The sequence below is a fragment of the Sciurus carolinensis genome, chromosome 4 (genome assembly GCF_902686445.1).
Source record: "Sciurus carolinensis chromosome 4, mSciCar1.2, whole genome shotgun sequence".
NCBI lineage: Eukaryota > Metazoa > Chordata > Mammalia > Rodentia > Sciuridae > Sciurus > Sciurus carolinensis.
The window spans coordinates 108,443,786-108,469,621 of NC_062216.1; the positions used below are offsets into that span (position 1 = coordinate 108,443,786).

At 51.0% G+C, this 25,836-nt stretch overlaps 2 protein-coding genes across 5 annotated transcripts in view; one reads left to right on the forward strand and one right to left on the reverse strand.

Annotated features, from left to right (window-relative positions):
• Positions 1-573: 573 nt before the first annotated feature.
• Positions 574-5,773, forward strand: Tmem106c (transmembrane protein 106C). 3 transcript variants are annotated; one of them, XM_047550133.1, is made up of 8 exons: positions 574-692; positions 1,256-1,470; positions 2,302-2,365; positions 2,841-3,000; positions 3,090-3,230; positions 3,680-3,729; positions 4,199-4,252; positions 5,047-5,773. In XM_047550133.1, exons 2-8 carry the CDS (start codon positions 1,284-1,286, stop codon positions 5,141-5,143), a joined length of 753 nt encoding a protein of 250 aa, XP_047406089.1. In that variant the 5' UTR covers positions 574-692; positions 1,256-1,283; the 3' UTR covers positions 5,144-5,773. The 3 variants fall into 3 exon arrangements, with proteins under 3 accessions (XP_047406089.1, XP_047406088.1, XP_047406087.1); XM_047550132.1 differs by having other exon boundaries at positions 648-696; XM_047550131.1 differs by having other exon boundaries at positions 658-771.
• A 4,274-nt stretch (positions 5,774-10,047) lies between these two features.
• Positions 10,048-25,836, reverse strand: part of Col2a1 (collagen type II alpha 1 chain) — a 30,796-nt gene continuing 15,007 nt past the window's right edge. Inside the window, exons 19-54 of one of the 2 annotated variants that reach the window (XM_047549053.1) lie at positions 24,671-24,769; positions 24,335-24,379; positions 24,153-24,251; positions 23,934-23,987; positions 23,480-23,587; positions 23,079-23,132; positions 22,898-22,996; positions 22,707-22,760; positions 22,163-22,261; positions 21,702-21,755; positions 21,263-21,316; positions 20,860-20,913; positions 20,586-20,639; positions 20,330-20,374; positions 20,066-20,164; positions 19,717-19,824; positions 19,336-19,389; positions 19,038-19,091; positions 18,597-18,650; positions 18,150-18,203; positions 17,762-17,816; positions 17,174-17,181; positions 16,716-16,769; positions 15,814-15,975; positions 15,501-15,608; positions 15,174-15,281; positions 14,848-14,901; positions 14,570-14,677; positions 14,285-14,338; positions 14,017-14,124; positions 13,732-13,785; positions 13,165-13,272; positions 12,550-12,838; positions 11,925-12,112; positions 11,361-11,603; positions 10,048-10,602 (exon numbers count right to left, since the gene is read on the reverse strand). In XM_047549053.1, coding sequence (XP_047405009.1) covers positions 10,456-10,602; positions 11,361-11,603; positions 11,925-12,112; positions 12,550-12,838; positions 13,165-13,272; positions 13,732-13,785; positions 14,017-14,124; positions 14,285-14,338; positions 14,570-14,677; positions 14,848-14,901; positions 15,174-15,281; positions 15,501-15,608; positions 15,814-15,975; positions 16,716-16,769; positions 17,174-17,181; positions 17,762-17,816; positions 18,150-18,203; positions 18,597-18,650; positions 19,038-19,091; positions 19,336-19,389; positions 19,717-19,824; positions 20,066-20,164; positions 20,330-20,374; positions 20,586-20,639; positions 20,860-20,913; positions 21,263-21,316; positions 21,702-21,755; positions 22,163-22,261; positions 22,707-22,760; positions 22,898-22,996; positions 23,079-23,132; positions 23,480-23,587; positions 23,934-23,987; positions 24,153-24,251; positions 24,335-24,379; positions 24,671-24,769 — 3,243 coding nt within the window. In that variant the 3' untranslated portion in view covers positions 10,048-10,455. Of the gene's footprint in view, positions 10,603-11,360; positions 11,604-11,924; positions 12,113-12,549; positions 12,839-13,164; positions 13,273-13,731; positions 13,786-14,016; positions 14,125-14,284; positions 14,339-14,569; positions 14,678-14,847; positions 14,902-15,173; positions 15,282-15,500; positions 15,609-15,813; positions 15,976-16,715; positions 16,770-17,173; positions 17,228-17,708; positions 17,817-18,149; positions 18,204-18,596; positions 18,651-19,037; positions 19,092-19,335; positions 19,390-19,716; positions 19,825-20,065; positions 20,165-20,329; positions 20,375-20,585; positions 20,640-20,859; positions 20,914-21,262; positions 21,317-21,701; positions 21,756-22,162; positions 22,262-22,706; positions 22,761-22,897; positions 22,997-23,078; positions 23,133-23,479; positions 23,588-23,933; positions 23,988-24,152; positions 24,252-24,334; positions 24,380-24,670; positions 24,770-25,836 lie in introns of both variants that reach the window. The other variant, XM_047549052.1, reaches the window with a different exon arrangement.

The following is a 25,836-nucleotide window of genomic DNA, read 5'->3' on the forward strand; positions in this document are numbered from 1 at the left end:
GCTAAGCTCAGCCTGGAAGCATGTACAACCCCATCCGTTATAAGTGCTCTCTAGCCTTTTATGTCCATGCCTGTATTGCGTAAGGTCGGGACCGCGAGGTACCGAAGCAGAGTCAATCTACTCCCCAACGCATCCAACTTTCAAAGCTCAGTTCTTGAGTTTGTTCCTGAGAGAAGCCGACAGGAGTCGCCCTGGAAGTTTCCCCAAGTTGTGCTAGGGGACTCTCCTACTTGCGCGCCCTCCAGTCGCACTGTTATCTACAATCCTAGAGTGGGCTGCCGAAGAGTCTCGAGCCTCTACGCGACCGAGGGCAGGTTCTGGGTGTTCGACTTTACACCCTCAACGTCTACAAAGCCCCTGTGCAACGCGAATGGCTTTGGTCACCGGTGGCGCCTTCCTCCTCCCGCAGCTGAGTTGCCCAGTTCCAAAGACTTAAGGCTTTCCCAGTGTTTCTGGGAGCAGCGAAGCACCGACCTCTCCATGGACCAGGCGCTCCACCAGCCTCCAGGGTCACCGCCCTCTTCGGCTCTCTGCTGCCGTCTACCGGCGAGAAGGAGCGCGACAGCTGCACGGTGGAAGGGAAGTTCTCACGCTTCGAGAGCGCAGGCGCGAGCGCACGCCGCCGTCCCCGCGCGCCCACTAGCCGTTCTGCGCCTGCGCACCGACTGCCAGCAGCTCCAAGGACCTAAGAGGCAGGTATAAACCCGCTGGAGCGATTAGGTGGCTGAGGGAGAGCCCGGGAAGGAGCTGCCGGGAGTTCGAGCCGTGCAGGTTAGGGGACGCTGGCGTTCGCTCCGCCTGGGCGACTTTGATGAGATCCGAACATCGCTTTTGCAGGGGGCGTGACCTGAGCCCGCCCCTTGGGGTTGGGAGTGGAGGAGGATGGGGTTCGCTAAGGCCTGTTATTAATTTGGTTCGCTTGTTTGTTCAGGAAGGTTTTCTCGAGAAAGACACAGTCTGCAGATAGTGGAGAGGAAAGGGCGAACTGGACCAGGTGGCTGGGGCGAGTCCCAAGATGGTGAGGGCCTGGGTAGGTTGGCAAAAGGCAGGCCCCATGGCCCCCTCTGTATATAGAGGGGAGAGCAGTGCTACAAAGTGAGTGTCCGGGTAGAAATTGTGCAGTTGTTGGACTCACACTCAGGATGGCAACCTCTAATTTGTGTGTGTGTTCACTTTTCTTATAGAAAGAAGCAGCGTCTTCTGTCGTGGCTCATTGTGGACGCTAACATGCACTTATTTGCCTCTTTTCATCTAGGACATGACACACGTGGCACATCACGGCCATGGGGTCTCAACAGTCTGCCTTTACACACCCTTCCTCCTGCAAGCGAAAGAAAGAAGATGACAGGGAGGCTTTGTTGACTGATCTAGAGCAGGAAGAAGCCATTGCTCAGTTCCCATATGTGGAGTTCACAGGGAGGGATAGCATCACCTGTCTCACGTGCCAAGGAACAGGCTATATCCCAACAGGTGAGAATATGGTGATCAGGGAAGGACAGATTCCCGGTTAAGGCAGAGGTTTGCTCCAACAGCTTTTCTCTTAGGCAACAATATTTTTGTAGTCCTTTACTGATTTTGAAGCCAGCTCAGCTGACTTGATACACTTGGGGCAGATTCTGCAATTTCTCTTGGTCTGCTTATATTTGAAACCCTTTCTTTTCTTCACATCCACTCTTTTATCCCCACTCCCACCGTGGTTTTGAATATTCTTCTTCCTATGTTGTGGGGTTGTTTGGTACATATCTTTATTGCTCTTGCTCATAAGGACTGGCACAGCTTTGTGGGTGGGCCATCTTGGAAGCTTCTTTATAAAGAAGCAGATAGTGAAGCCCAAGATCAGCAAAATGTATCAGGTGAGGAGAAACAAACATATGTTAAGGAGAGGAGCCTGGGCTAGGTTCAGGATTATCTATTATTTAGTAAGCCCTCAGAGAGTCTTAAGAGTTTAGATGGAGACTCACAAAGTTTAGAGCTTAAAAAACATTTACTCTAAACTTTCATATTAAGGGTGAGTAAACAGTTGCTTTGAGAGGTTGATGACTGCCAAGTGGCCTTGCAGTAAAACCAGAATAAGATCCCAGGTTTCTCAACTTCACTGACCTCGCACTACTTTCAGGTGTTTTGTAATTTCTCACATTCTCTATAAATTTACTTTTTTCTTGTTCATTAGACCTAAAATGTAAAACTATACTTTTTAAATGTCTAATCCCAGGAAAGTATTTGCCATGGCAGGCTGAAGTGCGAATAAAAGTACTGCCAAGTAGATGGGATTTACAAAATACACACTTCATTCTTTTCCAGAGCAAGTCAATGAATTGGTGGCTTTGATCCCACATAGTGATCAGAGATTGCGCCCTCAAAGAACGTGAGTTAATTGCCTGTCACCTGTTAATACCCACTCCTGTTGCTATTCCTTTTTATATGTAAGAGTGCAAGTTAATTCCATGAAAACTACATCTGTTTTTATAAATGCCCATTTCTTTTATTACTCTTTGCCCAAGAAAGGTATTTCTGGCCCCATCACTATCTGGGAAAAGAAACTTGAAGCTAGAAATGTTATAAGGGCCGAGTGAAGGGGTAAGATTGGAAGGAATTGGAGAAGTAGGGTGTCCTGAGAGTGAGGAAATGTCTTTGTCCACACAGCTCCTCTCTTTGGCTTCTCTTAACAGTGTCCAAACAGGTTTTAAAAGGCTTCTTCTGCTCCACCCCTTCTGCCTGGTTTGTTGTTCCTGGCTTTGTATTCTCCTTTCATTCTCCCCTTTGCTTCCACTTTTGTATTGAACCTTGGTCGGTTGCACCATGATCTGACTACCTGTCGGGCATGTGTTGTGTCATTGCAGTAAGCAGTATGTCCTTCTGTCGGTCCTGCTCTGTCTCCTGGCATCTGGCTTGGTGGTTTTCTTCCTGTTTCCACATTCAGTCCTCGTGGGTGATGATGGCATCAAAGTGGTGAAAGTCACATTTAATAAACGGGACTCGCTTGTAATTCTCGCTATCACGGTAAGACCTGGAGCTTCACTTCCTGGGTTGTGCACCTGCTAGTCCTGGACCAGGCACTTACACTTGTTTCCTCGCTTGCCCTGATGCAGGCCACCCTGAAAATCAGAAACTCCAACTTCTACCCTGTGGCAGTGACTAGACTGTCCAGCCAGGTTCAGTACATGAACACAGTGGTTGGCACATATGTGACCACTAACATGTCCCTCATTCCACCACGGAGCGAGCAACTGGTAAGCTGTGTTTTGGGGGTCCCTGTCCCGCAGTGTAGGAGGAAAGTAAGTGCTGCAGGGATACACAGCTGCTTTCCTTTTCTTCTGGTTTCCATGTGTAGGCACCTATTGATGAGGAAGACCTAATCGACTCTATAATTATGAACAGTTATGGAGAAGGAGGAAGAAAATAGCTAGCATTTAAGAATTTGGGGAGCAAAAGAATTTGTAAAAGAAAGACTCACCACACATCAAAAAGAGGTGGCATTATAGTCTGAAGTCCTTTGGCCTCTCAGAAGGGAAGAGGTCAGAGTAGTTATTAGAGGCTCATAAACTATATTAGGGTCAGTCTTGGGGACATATTTTGTATGTGACGGAACAGTGATCCAGGGTCTGTGGGTTTCTAATAATAGTGCTGTCCTGTGTCAAGCCTACTTGGCCACAGACTGACTCCAGTTTCTTTTTTTCAGGTGAATTTTACAGTGAAGGCTGAAATGGGAGGACCGTTTTCTTATGTGTAGTAAGGACAACACTCTTTTTGTGTGTGCTTTTTACCAGAGGAAAGGAATTCAGAGCGGTGCTCAGTTGTCTGGGGACTAACCCTGCCTTAAGTCCCAACCTTTGGCCTGTAGGCTCCCTAGCTTTGGCTGTATTAAGGTTTATTTGGAAGAGATATCATTTTATATGTGATTAAAATGCTGGAATTTCTCAGAGATCATTAACCCACTAAAAACAGCATTACCAAGCTCCAGCATTTTCGAAAAAACAAAAAAGGGTCACAATGTGAAAAGATGGGAATGACCCTTGCTGGGGGCTCAGAACTGGTGGGCCTTAGCAGCGTTTGGGTCCGAAGGGTGGGTGTTGGGAGTCATCCCACATAATTTTGTACCCTTCTACTGATTCTTCTTCTTCTTCTTTTTTTTTTTTTTTTTCTTTTTTTTTTTCTGTTTTAAATCAAACTGCCTGTCTCTGTATTTGCTGCTTGGTAGCTTCTTCTGTACATTACCTGATATCCTGGTGCACAACATAGTGATCTTCATGCGGTATGTCCCTTGCTTCCCTACCCTGATGTCTTAAACTGTTGGACCCTGTGCCCTTGCTCAGAGGCACATAGCCCAAAAGATCCCAAAGCTCCTTGGTGTTCTCTAGATGTGGTGTCCAGATCCCCTCATAAGTCATCAGGTTCACAGCAAAGTATTGAACATTGTCATTTTCTCTATGAAATGGGATCTAGTTTAACTATAAGTACACTTGATCCCTTTAGAATCCTAATGAGACCAGTAAAGAAAGAAAAGCTTTCTCAAGGTGTAAGTACTAGGTATTTGACTGGACTTACTCCCTAGCCACACAAATTACCATGTGTCATGTAACTTCAGAATTATTCATGGACCCATGACTGTCAAATTTGCAGGTAACGGGGTCTACTACGACATTTGAAATGTGAGGATAGAGCAAGGGTTCTCAGAATGGCACTGGTGATATTTTGGGCCAGAAACAATTTTTTTGTAGGCAACTGTCCTCTTCATGTAGGATGTTTAACAGCATTCCTGATCTCTACCTACTAGCTTGGGATAGCAGTCCCTCTGTCGTTGGTTGGAACAACCCACAATGTCTCCAGTGTTGCCAGTCTTATGGGGTAAAATCATCCCTGGTTAAGAACCATTTATTTAGAAGATTACCTCATGACATAAGAGTACAGAAGGATCCTCTGACCTCCTGGTTATATAATGATGAAGATATGTGCCTGGAGCCCATGGATATTGTTGCCTGAATTTGCAAGCAACTTTGGGCAATTTTCCTTGCTTACTTCATTTCTTCTTGGTTTTCTTTTTCCTAGAACTTCAGTGAAAATTTTATATATTGGTCACATGACCCAGAGCTCCTTGGAGACACATCACTATGTGGATTGTGGAGCAAATTCCACTGCTGTTTAGCATCTGTTCTCAGTTCTCCAATGGCAGTACCTATAGAAGAGAGCCCAGCATCTGTTCCCAGAGCCTGAATTCCATACTGATCCCAGGTGGTATAAGAAGAAGAAGAATTGTTTCTCTTAGTCCACAGCAAACACCCTCCTGCAACCTCCTCCCTGTAGCACCATGTATATTTCTCAGAACCAGCAGAATATTGCCCAGTGCCTAGCCTGTGCCCAGCAAATAGTCGGCCCTCAATAAAGGCTTGAAGAATTTAATTCAAATCTTTTTAACTGTTCTTGAGGCATTATAAGCTGAAATCATACCATGGTTCTGGTTATCAAATCACAGAGTGGCGTGAAGATAGGACTGTTAGTGCATCTGCAGATATATCAGTGCCTCGTCTGCACAGAAGTAGCATCAGGGGGACCCCTGGAATACCCGAAAGAAGACAGCACGGAACCACTCAATGTGTGCATTTGTTTGATCTATTCCCAAATGCCTAGAAGCTCTTAAAAGAAAGATTTTCTTTCTTTCTTTTCCTGTAGTCATTTGTTTCTACCAAAAGTCTATGTGGGGCTTGGTTTACCCTTCATCCATTGGCTGGAACATGGATTGAGGGTTTGATAGAAAAATAAACTGCTTTTGATTCTTCTGTGTCTCTGATTGCCTAGACAACCCTGGGGGAATAGTAAGTGAATCAGTACAGAGTCCACTGTGGAAAGGACAGAAAAGGAGCCCAGACAACTTGCTGCCCTCATAAGCACTGTCACAGCAAGCAGCCTCACTTCATTTGCCTCTCCAGGCAACTGGCTGCCCTATTACTTTTCAGAATAGAGCAGACAGTACCCCTGGAGGTTGGAAAAGGCAGGGCAGAGATGCCTGAGGAGTAAATCCCCTGACCACCCCCAGTGTGACTTTTGTCCTTAATAAGGGAAACCGGTTTGAAGTTGGAAGTTTCTTCAACTGTCTCTACCCTCTCAACCACCAGAGGATGGCCTGCAGCCACAAATTTGCAGAGGATCGAGCACATTAAGGCTAAATTTAATGACTGTTGACTGACATTGACTACCATCAAAGATTGAACGCAGGAGTTTCGGTGTTAACGGTGTGATGTGAGGAGTATACATAGCGGTGGTAGTGAGAGATCTTGGTGAAGGAATAGCACTACTTCTAAAGAAGTTGCCCTAGTCAGAACATGCCCCGAACTCCTGAAGATGTTCACTCTTCTGTATTTTCTTTTTAGTTTTTCCATTTTCCAAATACCCTCTGTAGTGTATTTGTGATTTTGAAAAAACTACTCATTTCAGTTTTGAGTCATTTTTTTTTTGTGACTGTGTGTCTTGCTTCTTGATATTAACTTAAAATCCAGTTAATATTTAAGTGAGAACAGTTAAATTCTCTAAACATATAGCAATAAGTCTGGTTTTGATGCTACAAATTCTCATACCTACTTATAGTCTTAGCATCCCAAACTGTACTTGGGGATGCTCTGCATAATTTTATCATGGTGCCTGTCAATTCTTGAGCAAATGCCTAAATTTTTCTCTCAGCCATCCCAAATTAGAAAGGGGAAGTTGTTGGCTCAGGTATCATTACCATCACCATTGTTTCCAGTGGATTGAAATTTGCAAAGAACATTTCTTAGAGATGAGGCTTGTTAGAGATCACTTCTCTATAGCTTCTGCTTGGCCTATACCATATCACCTGGTTGAAGAGCTGCTACCTATAGAAATCTCCATTTATTTGTAGTTTATTCATTCCAAAAAAAGCATTGAGTGGGCTGGGGTTGTGGCTCAGTGGTACAGTGCTTACCTAGCACGTGTGAGGCACTGAGTTCGATTCTCAGCACCTCATGAAAATAAAGGTCCACTGGCAACCAAAAAAAAAAAAAAAAGCATTGGGCTCCCGTTGTATGCCAAAGATTGCAGTTTCTGATGCATTTTTTTTTGAGTGATGTAGCTAGAAGTCTACACAAGCCTTTCATCTTCACCAGGCCCCATCTAGACCACAGTTTATCTCCAGTAACTATTCTGTAGCCCTAGTTACCTCACAGCAAGACCCTATGATCTCTGGGTCAACTATCCTTGGGATTATAGCCCAAAGTATGGAACAATTACTAAAATAATCAGCTGGGCCTGGTGGTGCACACCTGTAATCCCAGTGATTTGAGAGGCTAAAGCAGGAGAGTAACAAGTTTGGGGCCAGCCTGGGAAACTCAAAAAATAAATAAATAAAAAGGGATAGAGATGAAACTCAGTGACAGTACCACTGTGTTCAATCCCCAGTGCTGGGAGGGTGAGGTGAAATTGGCCTATTTGTTAAAAACTGTGCATGAATCAATATGGTCCCAGATGTGTCCCCCACCCCAACTGCTGAGCAGAATAATTCTTTTTCTTTATAAGTAAAATTTGTCATCACTGTGTCAGCATTCCTTTAAGATTCTGTGCTCCTCCACTTGTTTAGAAGTAGACATAATTTCAGAAGTTGTTCCATGATTTATTCAGGATTCAAAGGACTTCAGAGTAAGTCTTTGCTGGAACTCAGGCATTGGCTCCTAGTTCAAAGGCTTTTATGCCAGACACTTTCACAGAGAGGAGAAGGCTCAAGACAGGAAAAGTAACCTGACCCAGCCCTCATAATCAGTGAGCCTGCTCTGTCCCACTTGCTCAGGAACTCACCTGACAGGTTATTCTTTCTGTAGAGTCCTACCTTTCCTGGAGCATCGGGGATCTGGGGAATTAGCAATGATTCCAGTTACTGGTTTACTCGTACCTTGCCCTGTGGGGAGAGCAACAGTCCGTCAAACAGCACTGCATCCCTGCCCTGGTGGGGCTTGCATTTCAATTTGACGGTAGATGCCCACATATGCAGGGCATTCTGTTCCACGTCCTTGAGTCCTCGGGCTGAGTCTCTCTTTCTTTGTAGAGCAGCTGTTATTATTTCCAGGTTTTACTAAGTACCTAGGAAGTGAATGGGTTGTGAGGGGTCAGCTGGAGACCCTGGGACTTCTTTTGCAGGGGTCTAAGCTGGAGGTCACAATCTATTGAACTACTTTATTAAGAATAGGAAGCTCTGCTGCTGTTGCCATGAGTGGAGTGAGCAAGGAAGCCATATGGGCTCCAGTTGGATTGACAGGTTAGAACTGAACTCTTCAACTCCACCTATTATCTAAGGAAATTTTTCCTAAATATCCATATACCTCACCTGCTTTTCTTGCCCTCACTAGCTCTCTTGATCGGTGGAAGGGTTACTTGTACTTATGAGATGATAACTATTCTGTATTTTTAATTAACACGTTGTAATTTTGCTTTATTTTTTCCATGAGCTAAACCTGGTAAGGCACACTTCATTCAACTAAGTGTACATCATAAGTTGGTATTGATACCAACAAATCCAACTTAATTTTAGTATTTCTTTAATAGAAAAGTTGTCAACTTAATCTAGAGGAAGTGGGCAGGGATGGGAGAAGGAGGCAGAGAAAGCTTTGCTTCTCTGGTTTATTAGCTGTGCCAGATCTTTTAAAATTGGTTTTATAAAAATCATCCCAGTGACTTGGATGCTGAGGCAGTAGGATCACGAGTTCAAGGCTAACCTGGGCAACTTAGTGAGACCCTGTCTGAAAAATTAAAAAATAAATAAATAAAAAGTAAATATAAGGGTAGGGGATGTAGCTCAGCAGTAGAGTGCCCTTGGGTACCGCAGAAAAAAGAAAAGAGAAATTGTCATGGATTCTGACTGGTTTCCTATCTGCTATCCACTTCACACACCACCACCCATGGGGCCCTCTAGTGGAGAAGGGAACAACTTGCTCACTTCTACACTACCCAAGGCACTGGAAAGCAAGGGGCACCTGGTAGTAGAGAGAAAGGGGAGGCTGTCCATTCTTAAGTCTGGTATTCAGGGGAGATGAGTGGAAGCTTTAAGTGCCAGCCCAAGAAGTGAAGAATGGGGGCCAGAAGGAGGGGTGGGAAAGAGAAATGGGGAGGGGCAGGAAGGATGGAGGTTAATAACCCACCTCTACCTGACCTAAGATTCTTATTGAAAGATGCAAATAAATATCCTGGTTGCTAATGGGCACTTACCAGGGTCCCCTCTAGTCCTCCTGCCCTCCTGCCTGCTTTTTCACTCCACCTTCTCTCCCACCCAGCAGGATATGGCCCACACAAGACCTTGCCCTCTAAATTCATGGTGCGCCATGCCTCTTGCTGAACTGTGTTCAGTGGTTACTCTGGAGAGCAAGGCAATCCCTTGGAGATGTCTCTCTTCCTGAATTGTCATGTTATGGTTTGACACTGGGTCCCTCAAAGTTCCCAATGTTAAAGTCTTGGTCCCCAGAGTGATGCTACTAGGAGGTGGTGGAAACTTGGAGAGGAGGGGCCTCATGGGAGATCCTCAGGTCACTGGGGGTGTGCTCTCAGAAGGGATTGTGGGCCCAGTGTCTTCCTCTCACTCTGCTTCCTGGCTCATGATGGGAGAACTTGCTCTGAGACACATTACTGCCATAATGTGCTGCCCTCACCAGAGGCCCAGACCAATAGGACTGCCTGATCTTGGATTTGAACCTCCAGAACTGAAAGCTAAAATAAGCCTCACTTATTTCATAAATAGCCTGTGTCTGGTGTTTTCATTGTAGTAACACAAAGCTGACAAATAGACTTAGTCTCTGGTCCTGGTTTATCCCTGGGTTCCACACAGTGCAAAGTTTACAAAAGAGGCATGTTTGTGTGAGGTCACTAAAAGAGGCAGTGTGGCTCCAATCTTGCTCTCCATTGAAAAGTCAACAGAAGGCAGCCCCAGGGCCACATCTTGATGCATACAGAATCAAGGACTAATGGAGAACACACTAAAGAACAAAGCACACACACACACACACAAAGAACAAAGCACAAGGCAATGTTTACTTTCCAATAATTTTTTGTTTTTAATATCAATTGATGTTTTAAAAAATACAGAGGTGTTTGACACAGAATAGCACCATTGTGTAGGACACACACAGTTCCTGCGCCCAGCACCTGCAGTGGGGACTTCTTGCCTGGGCTGGGGGCAGTCACTCAGGGGGCATTTGACTCACACCAGTTAGTTTCCTGTCTCTGCCTTGACCCAAAGGTCTTACAGGAAGACAATAAATAAATAGAATGCCGAGATTTTATTTTGCAGTCTGCCCAGTTCAGGTCTCTTAGAAAGGGGAGGACAGTCCAAACTGTGAGAGGGTGGGATGAATGGACATCAGTTCAGGTCAGCCATTCAGTGCAGAATCCTAGAGTGACTGGGATTGGAAAGTACTTGGGTCCTTTGGGTTTGCAATGGATTGTGTTGTTTCTGGGTTCGGGTTTTTACAAGAAGCAGACAGGCCCTATGTCCACACCAAATTCTTGCTCAGGCCCTCCTATGTCCATGGGTGCAATGTCAATGATGGGGAGGCGTGAAGTCTTCTGTGACCGGTACTCGATGACAGTCTTGCCCCACTTACCAGTGTGTTTCTAGGGGAAAAGAAAGGAGATGCTATTTAGTCCATGCTTTTGTAATCCAGTGATAACTTCCCAGGAACCCACAACTGAACAACTACAATGTGAAACATACGAGGCTGCCTAGACCTCTTCTTTTTTGTGGGGTACTGGGAATTGCACTCAGGGGCACTCAGCCACTAAGCCACATCCCCAGCCCTATTTTGTATTTTATTTAGAGACAGGGTCTCACTGAATTGCTTAGTGCCTCAGTTTTGCTGAGGCTGGCTTTGAACTCATGATCCTCCTGCCTCAGCCTCCAGAGCCACTGGGATTACAGGCCTGTGCCACTGTGCCTGGCCCTAGACCTCTTCTTGTCTTGCTCAAGTCCTCTCTACTTCAACTCCTGTCCTTAGCAGCAGAGTTCTCCTCCACCCTCCTGTCCTGTCCTTTCCTTCCCCATACCTGGATCCCCACCTGTGATCCCCTCTTTACTTTCTCTTGTAGGGATGTCCACACACATTACATGAGCACTTCTGCAGAAGTCACTGAGTGTGCCAGGTATGGTCTTATTTGTCCAAGACAGGGAGTTGACAAGCTGATAGAACAATATGTACCTTTCCCTCACCTGTCACTCAACTTGTCTTCTCAATACAACCACTCAAACTCACATTTCTGATGATCTGTCACTTTAGGACTAGGACACAGTTATAGGCCAACCCTCCCTCCCACACAGGTGACTTCCGGGCTCTGGGCAGCTCTTCTCTCTGGCAGCTCCAGTCAGCCCCACTCACCGTGCAGCCATCCTTCAGGGCAGTGTATGTGAACCTGCTGTTGCCCTCAGCCCGGATCTCCACATCATTGGAGCCCTGGATGAGCAAGGCCTTCTTGAGGTTGCCAGCTGCTTCGTCCAGGTAGGCAATGCTGTTCTTGCAGTGGTAGGTGATGTTCTGGGAACCCTCAGTTGACAGCAGGCGTAGGAAAGTCATCTGGACATTGGCTGTGTTGGGAGCCAGGTTGTCATCTCCATAGCTGAACTGAGGGCAGAAAGCCAGGGTATGAGGCCTGGGAGGCAGCATTACTGGGATCAGGGGCTTCAGAGGTGACAACTATTCAGGAATCAGAGGAGCTGATGGGGATGTTGGGTGGTGGGGAGTTGAGAGGACATGTCTGCTTCCAGGGAATGGAGCAAGCTTAGAGGATCTGTTTTCAACTCCAAATGGGAAAAATACTCTTCCTCCTCTCTCTTTCCCCTCAAGCCCAGAGAAAAACTAGTGAATGTGGGGAAGATGCTAAAACATCCAGGGAAAAAGAAAGGCTGAGGAGCCAGCTTGGGCCTAGAGTACCCAGATACTTACATGGAAGCCACCACTGATGGTTTCTCCAAACCAGATGTGCTTCTTCTCCTTGCTCTTGCTGCTCCACCAGTTCTTCTTGGGCACATTTGCTGGGTTGGGGTAGACGCAGGTCTCTCCTGTCTCCATGTTGCAGAAAACCTTCATGGCGTCCAAGGTGCAGCCCTGGTTGGGGTCAATCCAGTAGTCTCCTATAGGAGAAGAGGCAGCACCCCATCAGGCTCAGCAGACTCAGACTCAAAAACCCAGGAGGGCCAGACTGCCTGGGAAGGAGAGAGGGCCTACAGGGAAATCAGGGTTTGGGGAAAAGCTTGTGTGTGACCTGAAGAGAGGGGAGACAGAAGAGCATGTGAGCAAGAAGATCTGGATGGGCATCTAACACTAAAAAAGGACACCAGCATGAAGGTCAAGACCAGAGCAGGATGGAATCCACCCTGAAGTCACTTCTGCCATGGCAGGCCAGGTGCTAGGGATACAGCTTCTCTGCTGTGAAATGGGAGAGCAACCATCTGCCAAAACCTTCCAGGCCCTACACCAAAGGTTTCTCTGCCTTGCCACTGAAGGAGGGCATGCCCAGTGGGGTGACTCTTCACTCTCTGGGGCAGGAAACCCTGTCCTCCAGGCTCACCGCTCTTCCATTCAGGGTGGCAGAGTTTCAGGTCCCGGCAGGTGCGAGCAGGGTTCTTGCGGGAGCCCTCGGGGCTGCGGATGCTCTCAATCTGGTTGTTGAGGGACTTGAGCGTGGCATCCACCTCAGCGTCATGCTGTCTCAGGGTACCAGCTGCCTCATCAGCACGCATGTACTCCAGGGCGCTAGGGCCCTTCTCTCTCTGGCCTATGCCAGCAAAGGCAGACATGTCGATGCCAGGGCCAGGGGGACCTGGAGGGCCAGGGGGTCCAGGATTTCCAGGAGGACCCTGCAGTAGGGAACAGAGAGATCAGTCAGGAACCATGGGAAGAGCTTCGTGTCTGATCCCATCTGTGAGAGTAGACTAGGGCATCCTCTTCCCAGTCCCATGGCAGGAGTAAGGGCAGAAGCCCAGGGTCAAGAAAATCATAGCATCTTCTCCATTTCTTCCTTAGCCCCTCTCTTTTGTTTCCCAGCACCAATCCTTGGTTCCCTGAGCCCCTCAGGAGACCTCAGGATAAAGGATGACTTCACCACTAGCTACAGGTTAATGCCCCAAAAGAGACTTTGAGCTGGGGACACCTCAGACCATAGGAAAGGACTCAGGACACTTACAGCAGGACCAGTTTCGCCTGAGCGTCCGCGGGGACCAGGAGGCCCAATGGGACCAGGGATTCCATTAGCACCATCTTTGCCAGAAGGACCAACAGGACCAGGTGGACCCTACAGGCCAGGAGAGAAAAGAAGTGATGAGATAGGAAGGAACCTCACCGGGAAGGCTGAGGGGCAGCTGCAGCTAGTTAGGAGGTCATCATGATGGCACCAGCTATTCAGCCCCCAGTTCTTCATATTGCTCAGCTGTGGCACCCTCAATTGGCCTCTATTTGGTCAAGGACCAGTAGATCAGCTCCATGGCTCCCTATCCTCCTTAACTGCTGTTTATAAAACCCTGATACCTAAGCATCTGTCTGACAGCTGTGAGCTGTTCCTGTGATCATCATATGGCCACAAGTGTTTTTGTAGCCATCGTGATGCCAGGCTGGTCCTGCCTCCCTCAGGGTACATCCTGAGTAAGGACCCCTGAGCCCAGAGTTCCATGACCAACAATTAGAAACCCTGGTCACTACACTGACCCACCCCTCCAGAAAGGCTCTGTCCATCCCCCAACTCCATCTCACTTACTCTAGGGCCAGAAGGGCCAGCAGGACCAGAAGCACCTTGGTCTCCAGAAGGACCCTATGTGGAAGGAAGTGGCAAAGGGCAAAGGTCAGTGCACACACACACACACACACACACACACCTACTTTGGGAATTGGGAGCAGGTATATGTCCCACCCCATTCCCTTTCTACCTCATCAGTCACCCTGAGTTTGTCCAGGGAGTTTCTGAGAATGACCCCAAACTATCAAAGCAGGAAGGGAAGCCCTGTGAGGCCGTGGGCAGCCCTCTGCAGACAGTGACACTCACAGGAGGGCCAGGCAGACCCTGCAGGCCAGTGAAGCCACGGTGTCCCTTCATTCCCCTCTCTCCAGGCTCTCCAGATTCTCCTTTGTCACCTCGGGGACCTTGAGGGCCCTAGGAACAATATAGACAGACATGGATTGGGTCAGGTCAGGGTTAGCAGAGCCCTATGTTTGTTTCACCTAAATCAAGAAGTCCCAAGAACAACAGAGTCCCCGCTGTCTTCCAGGCCCACCCCTGTCAAGGACCCACCACAGGAGGCTCCAATACTCACTGGGATTCCCCGGGCTCCGGCAGGTCCTGAAGGTCCCATGGGGCCTTGTGCACCCTGTGAAGACAGAGTGAGAGCAGAGTCAAGGAAAAGCCAGGGCAGGGACTGCCCTCCTCCATATTTTCCCCTGGGCTGGGCAGCAAGGCTGCTGTCCCCATGGTCTAGAGACCCCTGGATGCAGGGAGTTCCTCCAGCCCTGTAGCTTGTGGGAGGGCCATCATGGAAACACTCCCTGATCACTCAGCCACAATGACCACCACCAGCTTCTACTGAATGAAGGATACTCACAGCTTCTCCTCTGTCTCCCTGCTTGCCAGTTGGGCCAGCTGGGCCAGGAGATCCAGGGGGACCAGGGGCTCCAGGAGCACCCACGGCACCAGTCTCACCACGATCACCCTGTCAGGAAAGAGGACTCAGACTCAGAGAAGAACATTCCTGAAGAGGAGGGACAGAAGCTCCTTCCAGATTGAGACAAGGCTGATTCCAGCTTGCTACCCAGGCTGACCTATTAGGCTGAGTCAATGTCCTCCCCATCCCAGCACAAACAGAAGATACCAGATATTCACCTTGACTCCAGCTGCACCATCTCTGCCAGGTGGACCATCAGCACCTGGGCTTCCCTGGGCAAAGGAGACAAGAATGCACTTAGAACTCTCTCTGCCATCTCCCCTTGGCCCTCTCGTCTTCCCCCTTCCCTGCTTGCCTATCTCATGGTCTCTGTGCTGTTCCCCCACCCACCACATGCACACACACAACTGCACCATGCTCTTGGGCCTATCAGCCTACCCTGACAGCCCCTTCTCCAGGGCCCCAGGACTTGGCTGGGCTAGCACAGAGATGCACTGGACCCCTCTCTCTGGTCAGAATCACCCCAGGGGGATTCGCCACTCACCTCTCGTCCAGGTTCACCTGCAGGACCAGTCAGGCCAGGAGGCCCCACAGGACCAGGAGGACCTCGATCTCCAGATGCACCAGGTGCACCTTGCTTGCCAGGCTCACCCTGTGGGGACAAAGACCATGAGTGTATATGCCAAGTGTCCCTGTCCAGGGCCCACCACTCATTTTAGGGGATAGGCATGACTCAGGGACAATTCTGAGGGTGCCGAGTGGGATAACATTTTTTCAGAGGCCAGGCCACCCACTACCCCAAGCTTAAAAGCCTCAGGCCTGAGCCAAGTGGGGCCCAGCTAGGCTGGAGGGAAGGGCATCTCTCACTCACCGATGGGCCAGGCAGGCCAGGGAATCCTCTCTCACCACGCTGTCCAGGCAGACCAACGATGCCCCTCTGACCAGCCAGACCCTGGGGACCTGGAGGACCGTCGGCACCCTGAGAGGAGAGGTAGGAAATGAGAACGGACGCGGTGGCTCCACCTGGCCATGGTTTTTCCTGCCCTCCTGGTTCTGTTCTCTGTGCAGTTCCTCTTCTCTCATCCCCACAGCCTCTGCTCCCTCCTACCCTTGTGAGGTGAGTTCAGAAGCTTCTTACACTCCTGTGCTCAGGGACCTTGGCACAGGCCTGGTGAGGGACTTACAGAAGGACCCTCATCTCCGGGCTCTCCCTTCTCGCCAGGGGGTCCTGCAGGACCTTGGAGGCCAGGATCACCAGCTCTGCCAGGGGCACCACTGTCTCCTCGAGCACCTTTGGGACCATCTTTTCCAGCAGGACCAGGGGGACCAGGGGGTCCAGGGTTGCCCTGTGAGGAGCAAATGCAGAAAGTGAGAATTTGCCTCAACCTTCTCATCCAGGCTTCCAAACCACTGTAGCCTCAGAGACAGCAGCTCCTTTGAGGGACTTCCATATCCCCTCCTGCCATACACACTAAGGGAAGCTTGACACCTCTTGTCTATCTCTTTGTTCTCCTCTCCTCTGTGAGAGCTCTGGACAGCCAGCACAGGTTCCACCAGCCCACTGTGCTTTTTCCCATCCCCATGGTATCCCTCCTGCTTTGTCCCTCATTCTCAATTCCCCATTCCTAAAGGAACAGCCCCAACCTTGCTCCTTGAGCCCCATGCCTTCTGCTTGCCCCAGCCCCACTTCTCCTGCACTTGGCATTGGTGAACTGCATAACTTTTCCCTGTAACCACTCTCTCACTGCAGCCCCCCAAGAGTCAGATCTGGGATCTGCTGGCTTCCTTATAAAGCATGGAGCCAGGTGCACAGAACTTGCTCAAGAAATGTATCCATGTTGAAGACAGTCATGCCAGCCTTTCTACCCACTAAACCAGCTATTCGAGGGGTAAACCCAAGTCAGTGCAGATGTATGATCCCAACCCTGCTCCCAGCTCTCCATGGGGATGGACCCTAATGGTCAATGAGCTCCATCTCAGAGGAAATGGGAGCCAGCCTGGAGCTCTCTTGACCCAGACAATTCCACCCCTGCCTGGGCCTCCTGTGCCAGGAGTAGGGTAGATACCAGCCAGGAGTGACACTCACATTGGAGCCTGGGGGTCCAACACGGCCAGCAGCTCCAGGGAATCCAGTGGCTCCCTATGTGAGGAGAAAAGAGGAGAGAGGAAAGTCCTTGAATATCTCAGTCCTCAGGAGGGTCAAGAGTCAAACTGGCAGGGTGGATAGGGGGTGTCTCAGAAATGGGAGTGGGCAAAGGGTGAAGGGTCACAAAACATCAAGAAGGGATTAGAGGGGGAAAGGGCCCCACTGGGCCTGGCCATGGAATCAGGTATGTGTGGCTCCTTGGTCTCCTGTCTACGAGGGCCATTTAGTGCTTCAGTGAGCCTAGGGTGCCCTCTCTCCCACCTGACTCGGGGATGGACTTAAGCTGTGGCATAAGCAGTACTGAGAAAGGAGCAGGTGGAGACTCTTGAACACCACCTACCCCAGGAGCCTAGGGTCTAGCCTTCTTTGTGAGGTAGGGGTTGAGGGGCCTCACTCACCGGGGGACCTTGGGCACCACGGGCTCCTTTAGGACCAGTCACTCCAGTAGGACCCTGAGAAGGAAAGAGGGAAACAATGAGGCCCAGTGGACTGGGGAGAATGGTAGGCTTCTATCTGAGTCCCAACAGCAGACTCCTGCGGGCTAGGTTTTCAAAGCACAGCTTCCTGCCAATATGATCCCATCCTGGAGAAGCTGTCACAGGAGGCCTGTCTGCCCCACCAACAGGAGACTCTAGAAGCCCTCCAGGCACCTCCCAGGAAGCCCTTTCTGCCCTGTCATCCCTCTCCCCAAGAGACCAGCTGCTTTGTCCTGGCTGTCTGTGGTCAGTGGAGATACAGTCTGTACTTTGTGCAGGTCCTCCAAGACCCCGACCCAAATACTCACGGACCACACCCCAGACAATTGAAAATCCCTTCCACTGACTGACAGGCTCCTAGCCATTCTCTGCCTGTCCAGTCTACCAGGTCCTTTCCTCTTGTACCCAGCAACCCTGCTTCTCAGAGGCAATTCTTAGGGAGCTCAGTTTTACCCACCTGAGGCCCAGGAGCTCCAGAGGGTCCCTGAGGACCAGGGGCACCAGCATCACCTTTCTGTCCAGCCTCTCCTTGCTCACCCTTGGCACCTGGTTGACCGTCAGCACCCTGGAATAGAAATGGATGAATAAGGGAAGGGTAAGCCAAACACCTGAGGTTCTGCCGAAAGGGCCAGAGACTCTGGGAGTACGTGTGTGTGTGCGTGCGCGCATGTGTGTGTGTGTAGTTGTATGTCCACTCTGAACCTGAAAATAGGGTCTTAGACAGGACTGCTATAGTCACAAGGAAGTGTGAAAGGAGAGAAGGAGAGAGAACATTTCCCTCTTCCGTAATTTCTATGCTTCTCTCCCTCCCCAACAGGCTAAAAGATGCTATCAGGTACTGGATGTGTAACTGGCCTGCATGCAGTGGGGTGAGAGTGGGTTGAACAGAGATTCTCACAGGAGGTCCAGCAAATCCAGCAGGTCCAGGGGGCCCAGTCTCTCCGCGTTCACCCTGTGAAAAGAGCAGGCCCAGGGAAGGTCAGTACCCCCTGCTTGCCCGCTTCTATTCCCTTCTGAGAGCTCAGAGTTCTCTGCCTAGTTCAACCCAAGTTCATATCCAGTCACCCCCAGAGAGAAGGCATCTGAAAGCTGTCTGATCCTAAACTAAGGGACCAAGGGCAGAAAGCCTTTCTTGGTCAAAGGATATGTTGACTCAAAGGCCCTGAGCCCTTACCACATCCTGTGCCCACATGACTTCTCCCTTCCCTTCCCATCTCTCCTCCCACTCCTAGACCCAAAGGACAAGGAGCTGGGGCTAAACAGCCTGCAGGGTGAGGTGGAGGGACTGAGCTGGGCTCCTGGCTCCTGGAGGCTGGAGGCCCAGCTCAGAGAGGCAGATACTCACCGGGGCACCTCTAGCACCAGCACTTCCTGCAGGGCCAGGAGGGCCAACTTCTCCCTGTGGAGGAAGCCAAGAATGAGGAGGTGGGGAACCAAAGTGGGGCCCTCTGAGAGCCAAGTGTTTCCAGGAAGCCCTGATGATGGAAAGGGGACTCGGGGCCCTAGTATACCCCAGCCTATTTTCTCCTTGTGATCTCAGGCACCCCTACAGCCTCTTCAGGGCCTTCGCTGAGGCAACTTCTACCCTGTCCAGCTGTTCCACCTCACGGGGTACACAGCTAATGGCTTCCCTGCTGAGAGGACCCCCACCCTTCACTCCAGGAACCCCAGTGGCAGAGGGGTAATGGTTGGTGAGTAGGAGGAGACACAGCTTCTCTGGCAGGAGAAGAGAAGGTGGTTTTCTGGGAGAGGGCAGGCAGAATGAGGATGGCCAGCCATGACTCACCTTCTCGCCATTTGCACCCGCAGGGCCAGGGGGGCCAATGGGACCAGTCGGACCCTGGGAGAGAGAAGGCAAAGGTTAGGGAGGCAGGGAGAGTAGGGCCAGACACATGGGGGCCCACCCCAGTGGGCCTTGGTTATATCCTGCCCAAGGTCCCCAGAGTTTCCATTCACTGTCTGGCAGATAAATCTCTGTGAGTTCTCAGTCCCAGCTTCTTCCCTCCTCTGATGCCAGAGACTCGTGAGGTCCCCTGTATCTGTCCCCACCCGATTTCCAAGTCCTACAACAAGCATTCACTTACTCGTCCACCGTCCTTTCCAGGGGCTCCCTCAGGGCCTTTCTCACCAACATCACCCTGGGGGAAGAAAAAACCAGCTGCCTCAGAGGGGCGCTCCAGGATCCCTTGGCTATCTTAGTCCTGCCCTGGCTAGAGCTCCAGGGCTCAGTTCCTGCCCAAGAGGGTTTTGTTGTGGTCTCAGGGTGTATGACAAGAAGTAACAGGACTAAGATAAAGAGATGGGGAGAGGGTGGCACTAAAAGGCAGATTTGAAGTGGGGTCTCCAAGTTCCTCAAGAAGAGGGAACCAAGACTCTCATCCAGAGGGGATAGAGGATGAGTATGAGGGGCAGGAATGTGGCAAAGTCATGGCTCTGGGGAGAGGTACTTCAGACCTGGTACTTACCCTGTCTCCCTTGGGTCCAGCAATACCAGCTGCTCCCCTCTCACCCGGCATTCCTTGCAGACCTGGAGGGCCCTGAGCCCCAGGGGGGCCAGCTGGGCCAGATGCACCCTAGGTAGAAGGCAAGAGGAGTCTATGGTGGGTAGCACCTCTCCAGGGCCTCAGTGTATAGCCTGGGAACCAGTGTCCCAAAGTCCTCTTTCCTTCCCTTCCTCCAGATCTCCTTTCCAGTTCCATCTTCCACTTGCCTCTGCTACTCTGCCTTCCCTCTGAGCAGCTCACCTTCCTCTCCACCCTCAGTGGGGCCTCCCCAGACTCCCAGAAGACCCCTACAGGAACCAGTCTGACTTACTTTGGGACCATCAGTGCCAGGAGTTCCAGGAAGGCCACGGGCACCCTGGAGGCCCTGGGCACCAGGAGAGCCACGTTCACCTGGGAAACCTCGTTCACCCTGGGAGAAAGACAAGATGCCATCAGGCAAGAGTGGTGGGAAGGAGGTCAGGGAGAAGCAGGGAGGCAGAAAGGGAATTAGGACCTCCCTTCTGGGAAGTGTTGGCAGAACTTCACAGAAAGGGTAGGCCTAAGAAGGCCCGGTAATGGCCAACAGAACACTCACCCTGGGACCAACAAGGCCAGGGGCTCCAGCTTCACCAGGAACACCCTGGAGAACAAAGAAGCATGTGAAAGAGCGAAGGCAGCATGATCCAGAGTCCACTGGGGACAGCCCTCTATGGGAATTCAGAATGCATCATCTGTGAAGAGCTGGGACGTGGGTCTGGGACATTCTTAGTTCTCATGGGCTACTCAGGTCCTCTCACCCATGTCTCTTGCACATTAGCACAGGTTACAGGCTCAGGGAGCTCCATACTCACCTGGTCACCTGGTTTTCCACCTTCACCTGGGGGACCAGGAGGGCCAGGAAGTCCCTAGAAGTCAAAGTGACAGGGTTAGCAAATGAGTGAGTTTTCTGCCTCAGTCCTCCAGGGAGGCACGACACTGGGCAGACCCAAAGGAAGAAGCAATAAGAACCAGGGTATCAAAACTGTGTTCCCTTGCACCCCATGACAGGGGTAGGCCCTCTACCCATGGTGCCTGCTGCTACCCCAGATAATCCTAGGTGTGGGAAGGAACTGGACAGCCACCTACCTGGAACCCAGATGGCCCAGGAGCACCCTGCTCGCCTCGTTCACCAGCAGGTCCCTGAAGAGGGAAAGAAAAGGTAGGTTGAGCTAATGCTCCTGAGAACCAAGAGCCACAGCTAGCAGGGTCCTGGGGTGGTCAGCAGGGTGGGCAGACCAATGCCTTCCTGCACTATCTAGTCGATGTGTGTACATATGCCTCACTCCCACCAACTACCTATACTTCCCTGCACCACGATGGGGTCCATACTTCCTCCTGGGACATCTCATCTCAGCAGATGGGTCTGGTATCCTGGTTTAACTCAAATCTACATCTGTCAGCTCCGTTAGTGAATGAGCCTGAGGTTCCCCTGTTCCACCCTACAAGCCCCTGCCCACGAGGTCACTGGGAGAGACTGGCAGGTACTTACAGCGGGGCCAGGAGGTCCTGCAGCACCCGTCTCACCATCTTTTCCAGGAAGACCCTAGAGGGCAGAGAAAAAGATGATGTAATGACTCACACTTTCCTTCAGTTCCATAGTTCCCCCCAGGAATGGGTAGATGTACTTTTTGACACATGGTTTCCAGACCGTCATGATTTTCCAGTTGAACTCATTTCCACCTCTTCCTGTCCCTCCTTCACTGGCCCCCATCTTTTCTTTGCTGTCTCCCATGGAAGCCTTCCCCATTTCCCCAGCCTGCTGACCTGCAGCAAGCCATGATCCCAAAAGGCCCAGCCCAGCATGGACTCAGCCACAGAAATCAATTCTTGCTACCCAGGGATCCCAAGATCACACCTAAGGGAGCCACCCTTAAACCAGCAGGTACCCAACCAACATGAAGCCATAGGCAGTGGGGCAGGGTACTTACTCTTAGACCAGGAGCACCAGGCAGTCCCTTCTCACCAGCTTTGCCAGGCTCACCCTGGAGAAAAAAGAGAGCAGGATCATGAAGTGGAGGGTTGTAGAGAGAGTGGCCAGAGGAGTAAGTAAATCTGGCTGGAGAGAATGGGGTTTGGGGCCATATTCTGATAGATAAAAGAGGATAAAGCCAAATATCAGCCCTTCCCTGTATTCAGAGGCAGCTGTGTCACTGGGCACTGCCCTAGAGCACAATAGCATGTCCATGATATCCTGAGGCCTAAGGGGCCCTGGGTATCCCCCAGATCACACATTCTCCTATAGGACATGGAGGCCAGAACTGTTCATGGCACAGAGATCCACTCATCACTCTCCTGAGTTAGCTCTGTTCAGGTTCCAGCCCTTTTTCCAAGGAGCAAGGAGGGAGATAGCACCACATGGAAGGAAATGGAAGAGCAAATTATTACTTACATTGGCACCTTTGGGGCCGGGGAAACCCATGACACCAGGCTGTCCACGAGCCCCCTGAGGACCTGGAGGTCCAGGACGACCATCTTCACCAGGGGCTCCCTGAAAGAGAGGATGCCATTCTCAGAACATAGACCTTCTGACCACATCCATCCATCAATATCTAAACACATGCCTGCTGTGTGGCAGGCACAGGATGAGCCATCAGCCACACACAGGATTCACCGAGGCTGCAACCAGCAGCCCACAGCATACACATGGGCCCATCTGTAACACAGTGCTGCTACATTCAGACAGTTGCCCCTGAAAGTACAACTGGACTTTGTCTTATACCCCCAGGAGAGGACCAAACGCATGAAGAGGTGGCATTTTCAAGGCTCAAGGTTACTGCACAGGCCACACATGGCCTCAAACCTATCATCTATCCCCTGATCCAATTCTCAAGTTTCATGGTACTCCAGGCTCCCTCACCTACACTCCTGTCTCTCCTCCCTCTATATCCCCAAGGATACCCTCCACCCTCCACAGTCCAAGATGATGGACTTACTGAAGGGCCAACTTTGCCTTGAGGACCAGCATCGCCAGGACGACCAGTGAGACCCTTTGTTTAAGAGAGAAAAGAAGGTGTTATTATCAGGGACAGGCCCAAGACCTCCCAATCCTGGCAGCACAGGAGGGAGGGAGGCAGGGTGTGAGGTTGAGTCTTAAACCAGGGGCAACAGATGCTCCCTTACTTACCCGGGCTCCAGGAAGACCAGGTTCTCCAGGACGGCCAGGGTCGCCATTGGCTCCCTTGGGACCAGCAAGGCCACTGGGCCCTCGCTCTCCAGGGGCTCCCTACACCAGAGAAGACAGAGTCAGTAGGATACCTTGTAACCAGAGATGCAGGAAGAGGCCCAGCCCTTCTATCCCCACTCACCTTGGGGCCTGCCAGACCATCCTGACCTGGGAAACCACGGTTGCCAGGAGCACCCTGGGAAGAAGCAGGAAGGATGCAGTGAGTGAGAATGTTCCTAACACAACAGTGCCTGGAGACAGCCCAGCCAGGCTCCAGGGGGTCCATCCCATTGAACCACCAAGACAATTTCTTTGGAGCAGTCGCTGTGGCCTGCAAAGGTTAACTTCTTGGGCCTGCCCCTGCCTTTTGAGAAAGGAGCTAACTATTTTGTGTCATCCTGTGGGTAGAGGGCACAAATAGGATAAGGATCGCTGTCACTCTGGTAATGGATGGAGAAAAGAGGAGTTTGCTTTCAGGAAAAGTCATGGGACTTGGTAAGAACACAGGGCCAGAGGTAAGATAGAGACTTCTCGCCCACTTACTCTTTCTCCAGGGGGACCAATGGGCCCAGCACCACCAGGCTCTCCACGAGCACCTCTTTTGCCTTCTTCACCAGCAGGACCAGGGGCTCCCTGGGGGCCAGCAGGACCCTGAGACCAACACAAAGAGAAATAGGATGAGTCTTCACTGGCTCTGGGGCAAGCACTAGCCCCATGTGTGGAGGAAATGGCCCTGGCAATGTTCTAGGGCTGGGGCACCTGAGGAAGAGAGGCCATACGGGAAGGGGAAAGTGGCCCAGGGGAGAGACATGATGTAATACTCAAACTGCGAGCAGAGGTTGCTTCAGGGTCCTCTCAGCCCTGTGAAGTCCTCCAGGCTTAATGGGAGAGGGCGTGGATGGGGGATGGGCTCTGGGGAGGGGCAGTGGGGCTAAGGGAATGCTCTGTACCCCAGGACAGCAGCAGGGAAGACAAGGACTTGTGGGCATATACTCACAGGTTCTCCCTTGGGGCCTTGTTCACCTTTGAAGCCAGCAATACCAGGCTCACCCTAAATGAAAAAGAGAGGCAGGTACTCACACTGGGTTCTCTCCCACCTGCAGAACCTGGTCAGAAGACACTGGGGTGAGGTCAGGTCAGGAAAGCACAGGAAGGACAGGCTCCCAAATCTGACTTCAGGAACGTAGGTAGGACTTGGTGACTACTAGATTCTTACCGTCTGACCTTTCGGACCAAGAGGACCAGTTGCACCTTGAGGGCCAGGAGGACCACGGGGCCCAGGGAAGCCAGGAGCACCAGCAATCCCAGGAGCACCCTGTCGACATGAGCAGAGGGAGTGTCAGGAGGAAGAGTGAGGAAGGTCTGATCCCACCAGAAGCAGCCCCAGGCGGCACTTACAGCAGATCCTTTGGCTCCAGGAATGCCGTCGGTTCCAGGGTTACCCTGAGCAAGAAGATAGTGTCACCGTGAAACAAGCAGCAAAAAATGAGCCCTAATCACCTTCCAGCCCTCCAGGCCCCAGTGCAGGGATCTGGGACGGGGGGTCCACTTCAGGGTACATTGTTTCAAGGGAAAGACTGAAGTCAGAGACATGTCTGGAGGTCAGAGGGCAGGCATCGGGCCAGAATAAAGGTTAGGTGACTGATGTCCACACCCCTCAGAGGGTTCCATAGAGTCAGGAGTGACAAGGCCCTAGACCCTAGACCCTCCAGGCCAACAAGGAGCTGCACTTACAGAAGCACCAGCAGGCCCAGGGGACCCAGGAGTGCCAGGTTCACCTCGAGGGCCTTGAGCACCTTCAGGACCACGGGCACCGGTCGGGCCGGCCTCACCCTGGAAAGAGGACAGGAAGATGAAGAGAGGAGGGTACCATAGCAGGCCAGGGCCAGCTGCATGTACCCACCCTTGAGTGTAAGCACACAGGTTCATACCTGCTCACACACATGGGCTTTGTCATTTTTGTCCCCACCTGACTGAGCTTGATGGCTTGATGACTTCCCACCCCTGCCTCTGCATTGTTAGTCCCCAAACACAATCACACAGTTGCCTGCTTCGTTATAGCAACAGGCCGCCTGCTGGGTCTGTCTGCACCCATCAGTGAAAACTGGGTAGAGAAGTTGCCATCTAGTGCCAGGGGGTGATGGACAGACAGATGGTCTGGAAGGGTAGACACTGCTCTCTGTCCCACCAGCTTCTGTTTCTCTACTCCATGAAAGAATGGAGGCTCATGGAGGTGAATTTCCAGGCACCTGGACTTCTGCTTCCTTGAGCTTCTTAGCTCAAAGTGCTGTTGGCTCCTACCTGGCTGCTGGGTGATCAGTGCAGCCCAGGTTCTGGCCGTAGCCTGTTTAAAGTACCAGAAAGGCAGGGCAGAAGCAAGCTGGGACAGGAGGTCCAACTCTCCTTTTTCCAGCTCTAACAGCAGCCCAATTCCCCTCCGCCTCTGACAGCCCTCTCCTAGGCAAAATAGCCTCTGTTTTTATTGTCATTTCTTCCCTGAAAGTTACAACTTGCTGAGATCTGGGCTCTCTGGATGGGGAGTCCCTGGGGAAGACTGCTGACCTGGAGAGAGGTCAGAACTTCCTCAGGTTTCTTCTCAACATTCTTGCTTCACTTTTGTAATTATTGTTTTCTAAAGGTCAGGCCCCCTCACCTTCCGCTGTCCCTCTTCACAATGGGTCTCCTTCACCGGGCTCCCAGGGCCTCAGACACTGTCTGGTTGCCATGGAAACCCCCAGGAGGGGAAAAGCAACCTGATGCCAGTGACACACGGAGGCTCCTTATTCATTCCCAGGGACGTTCACACTGGAATCCCTCCTGGGCTGCCGGGCCTTTCCCTGAACTGGCTGGCCTCCCACTGGCCTCTATTCATCTTTGGAAGAACTCCATTAACATGGCTT

Bases quoted from the DNA above. Each gene is read 5' to 3' on its own strand.
- Tmem106c (XM_047550133.1), top strand. From the start codon at position 1,284: ATGGGGTCTCAACAGTCTGCCTTTACACACCCTTCCTCCTGCAAGCGA. The intron at 2,366-2,840 runs GTGAGTTAATTG...GTGTCATTGCAG, and splicing joins AGATTGCGCCCTCAAAGAAC to TAAGCAGTATGTCCTTCTGT. The intron at 3,730-4,198 runs GTAAGGACAACA...GCTGCTTGGTAG, and splicing joins GGACCGTTTTCTTATGTGTA to CTTCTTCTGTACATTACCTG.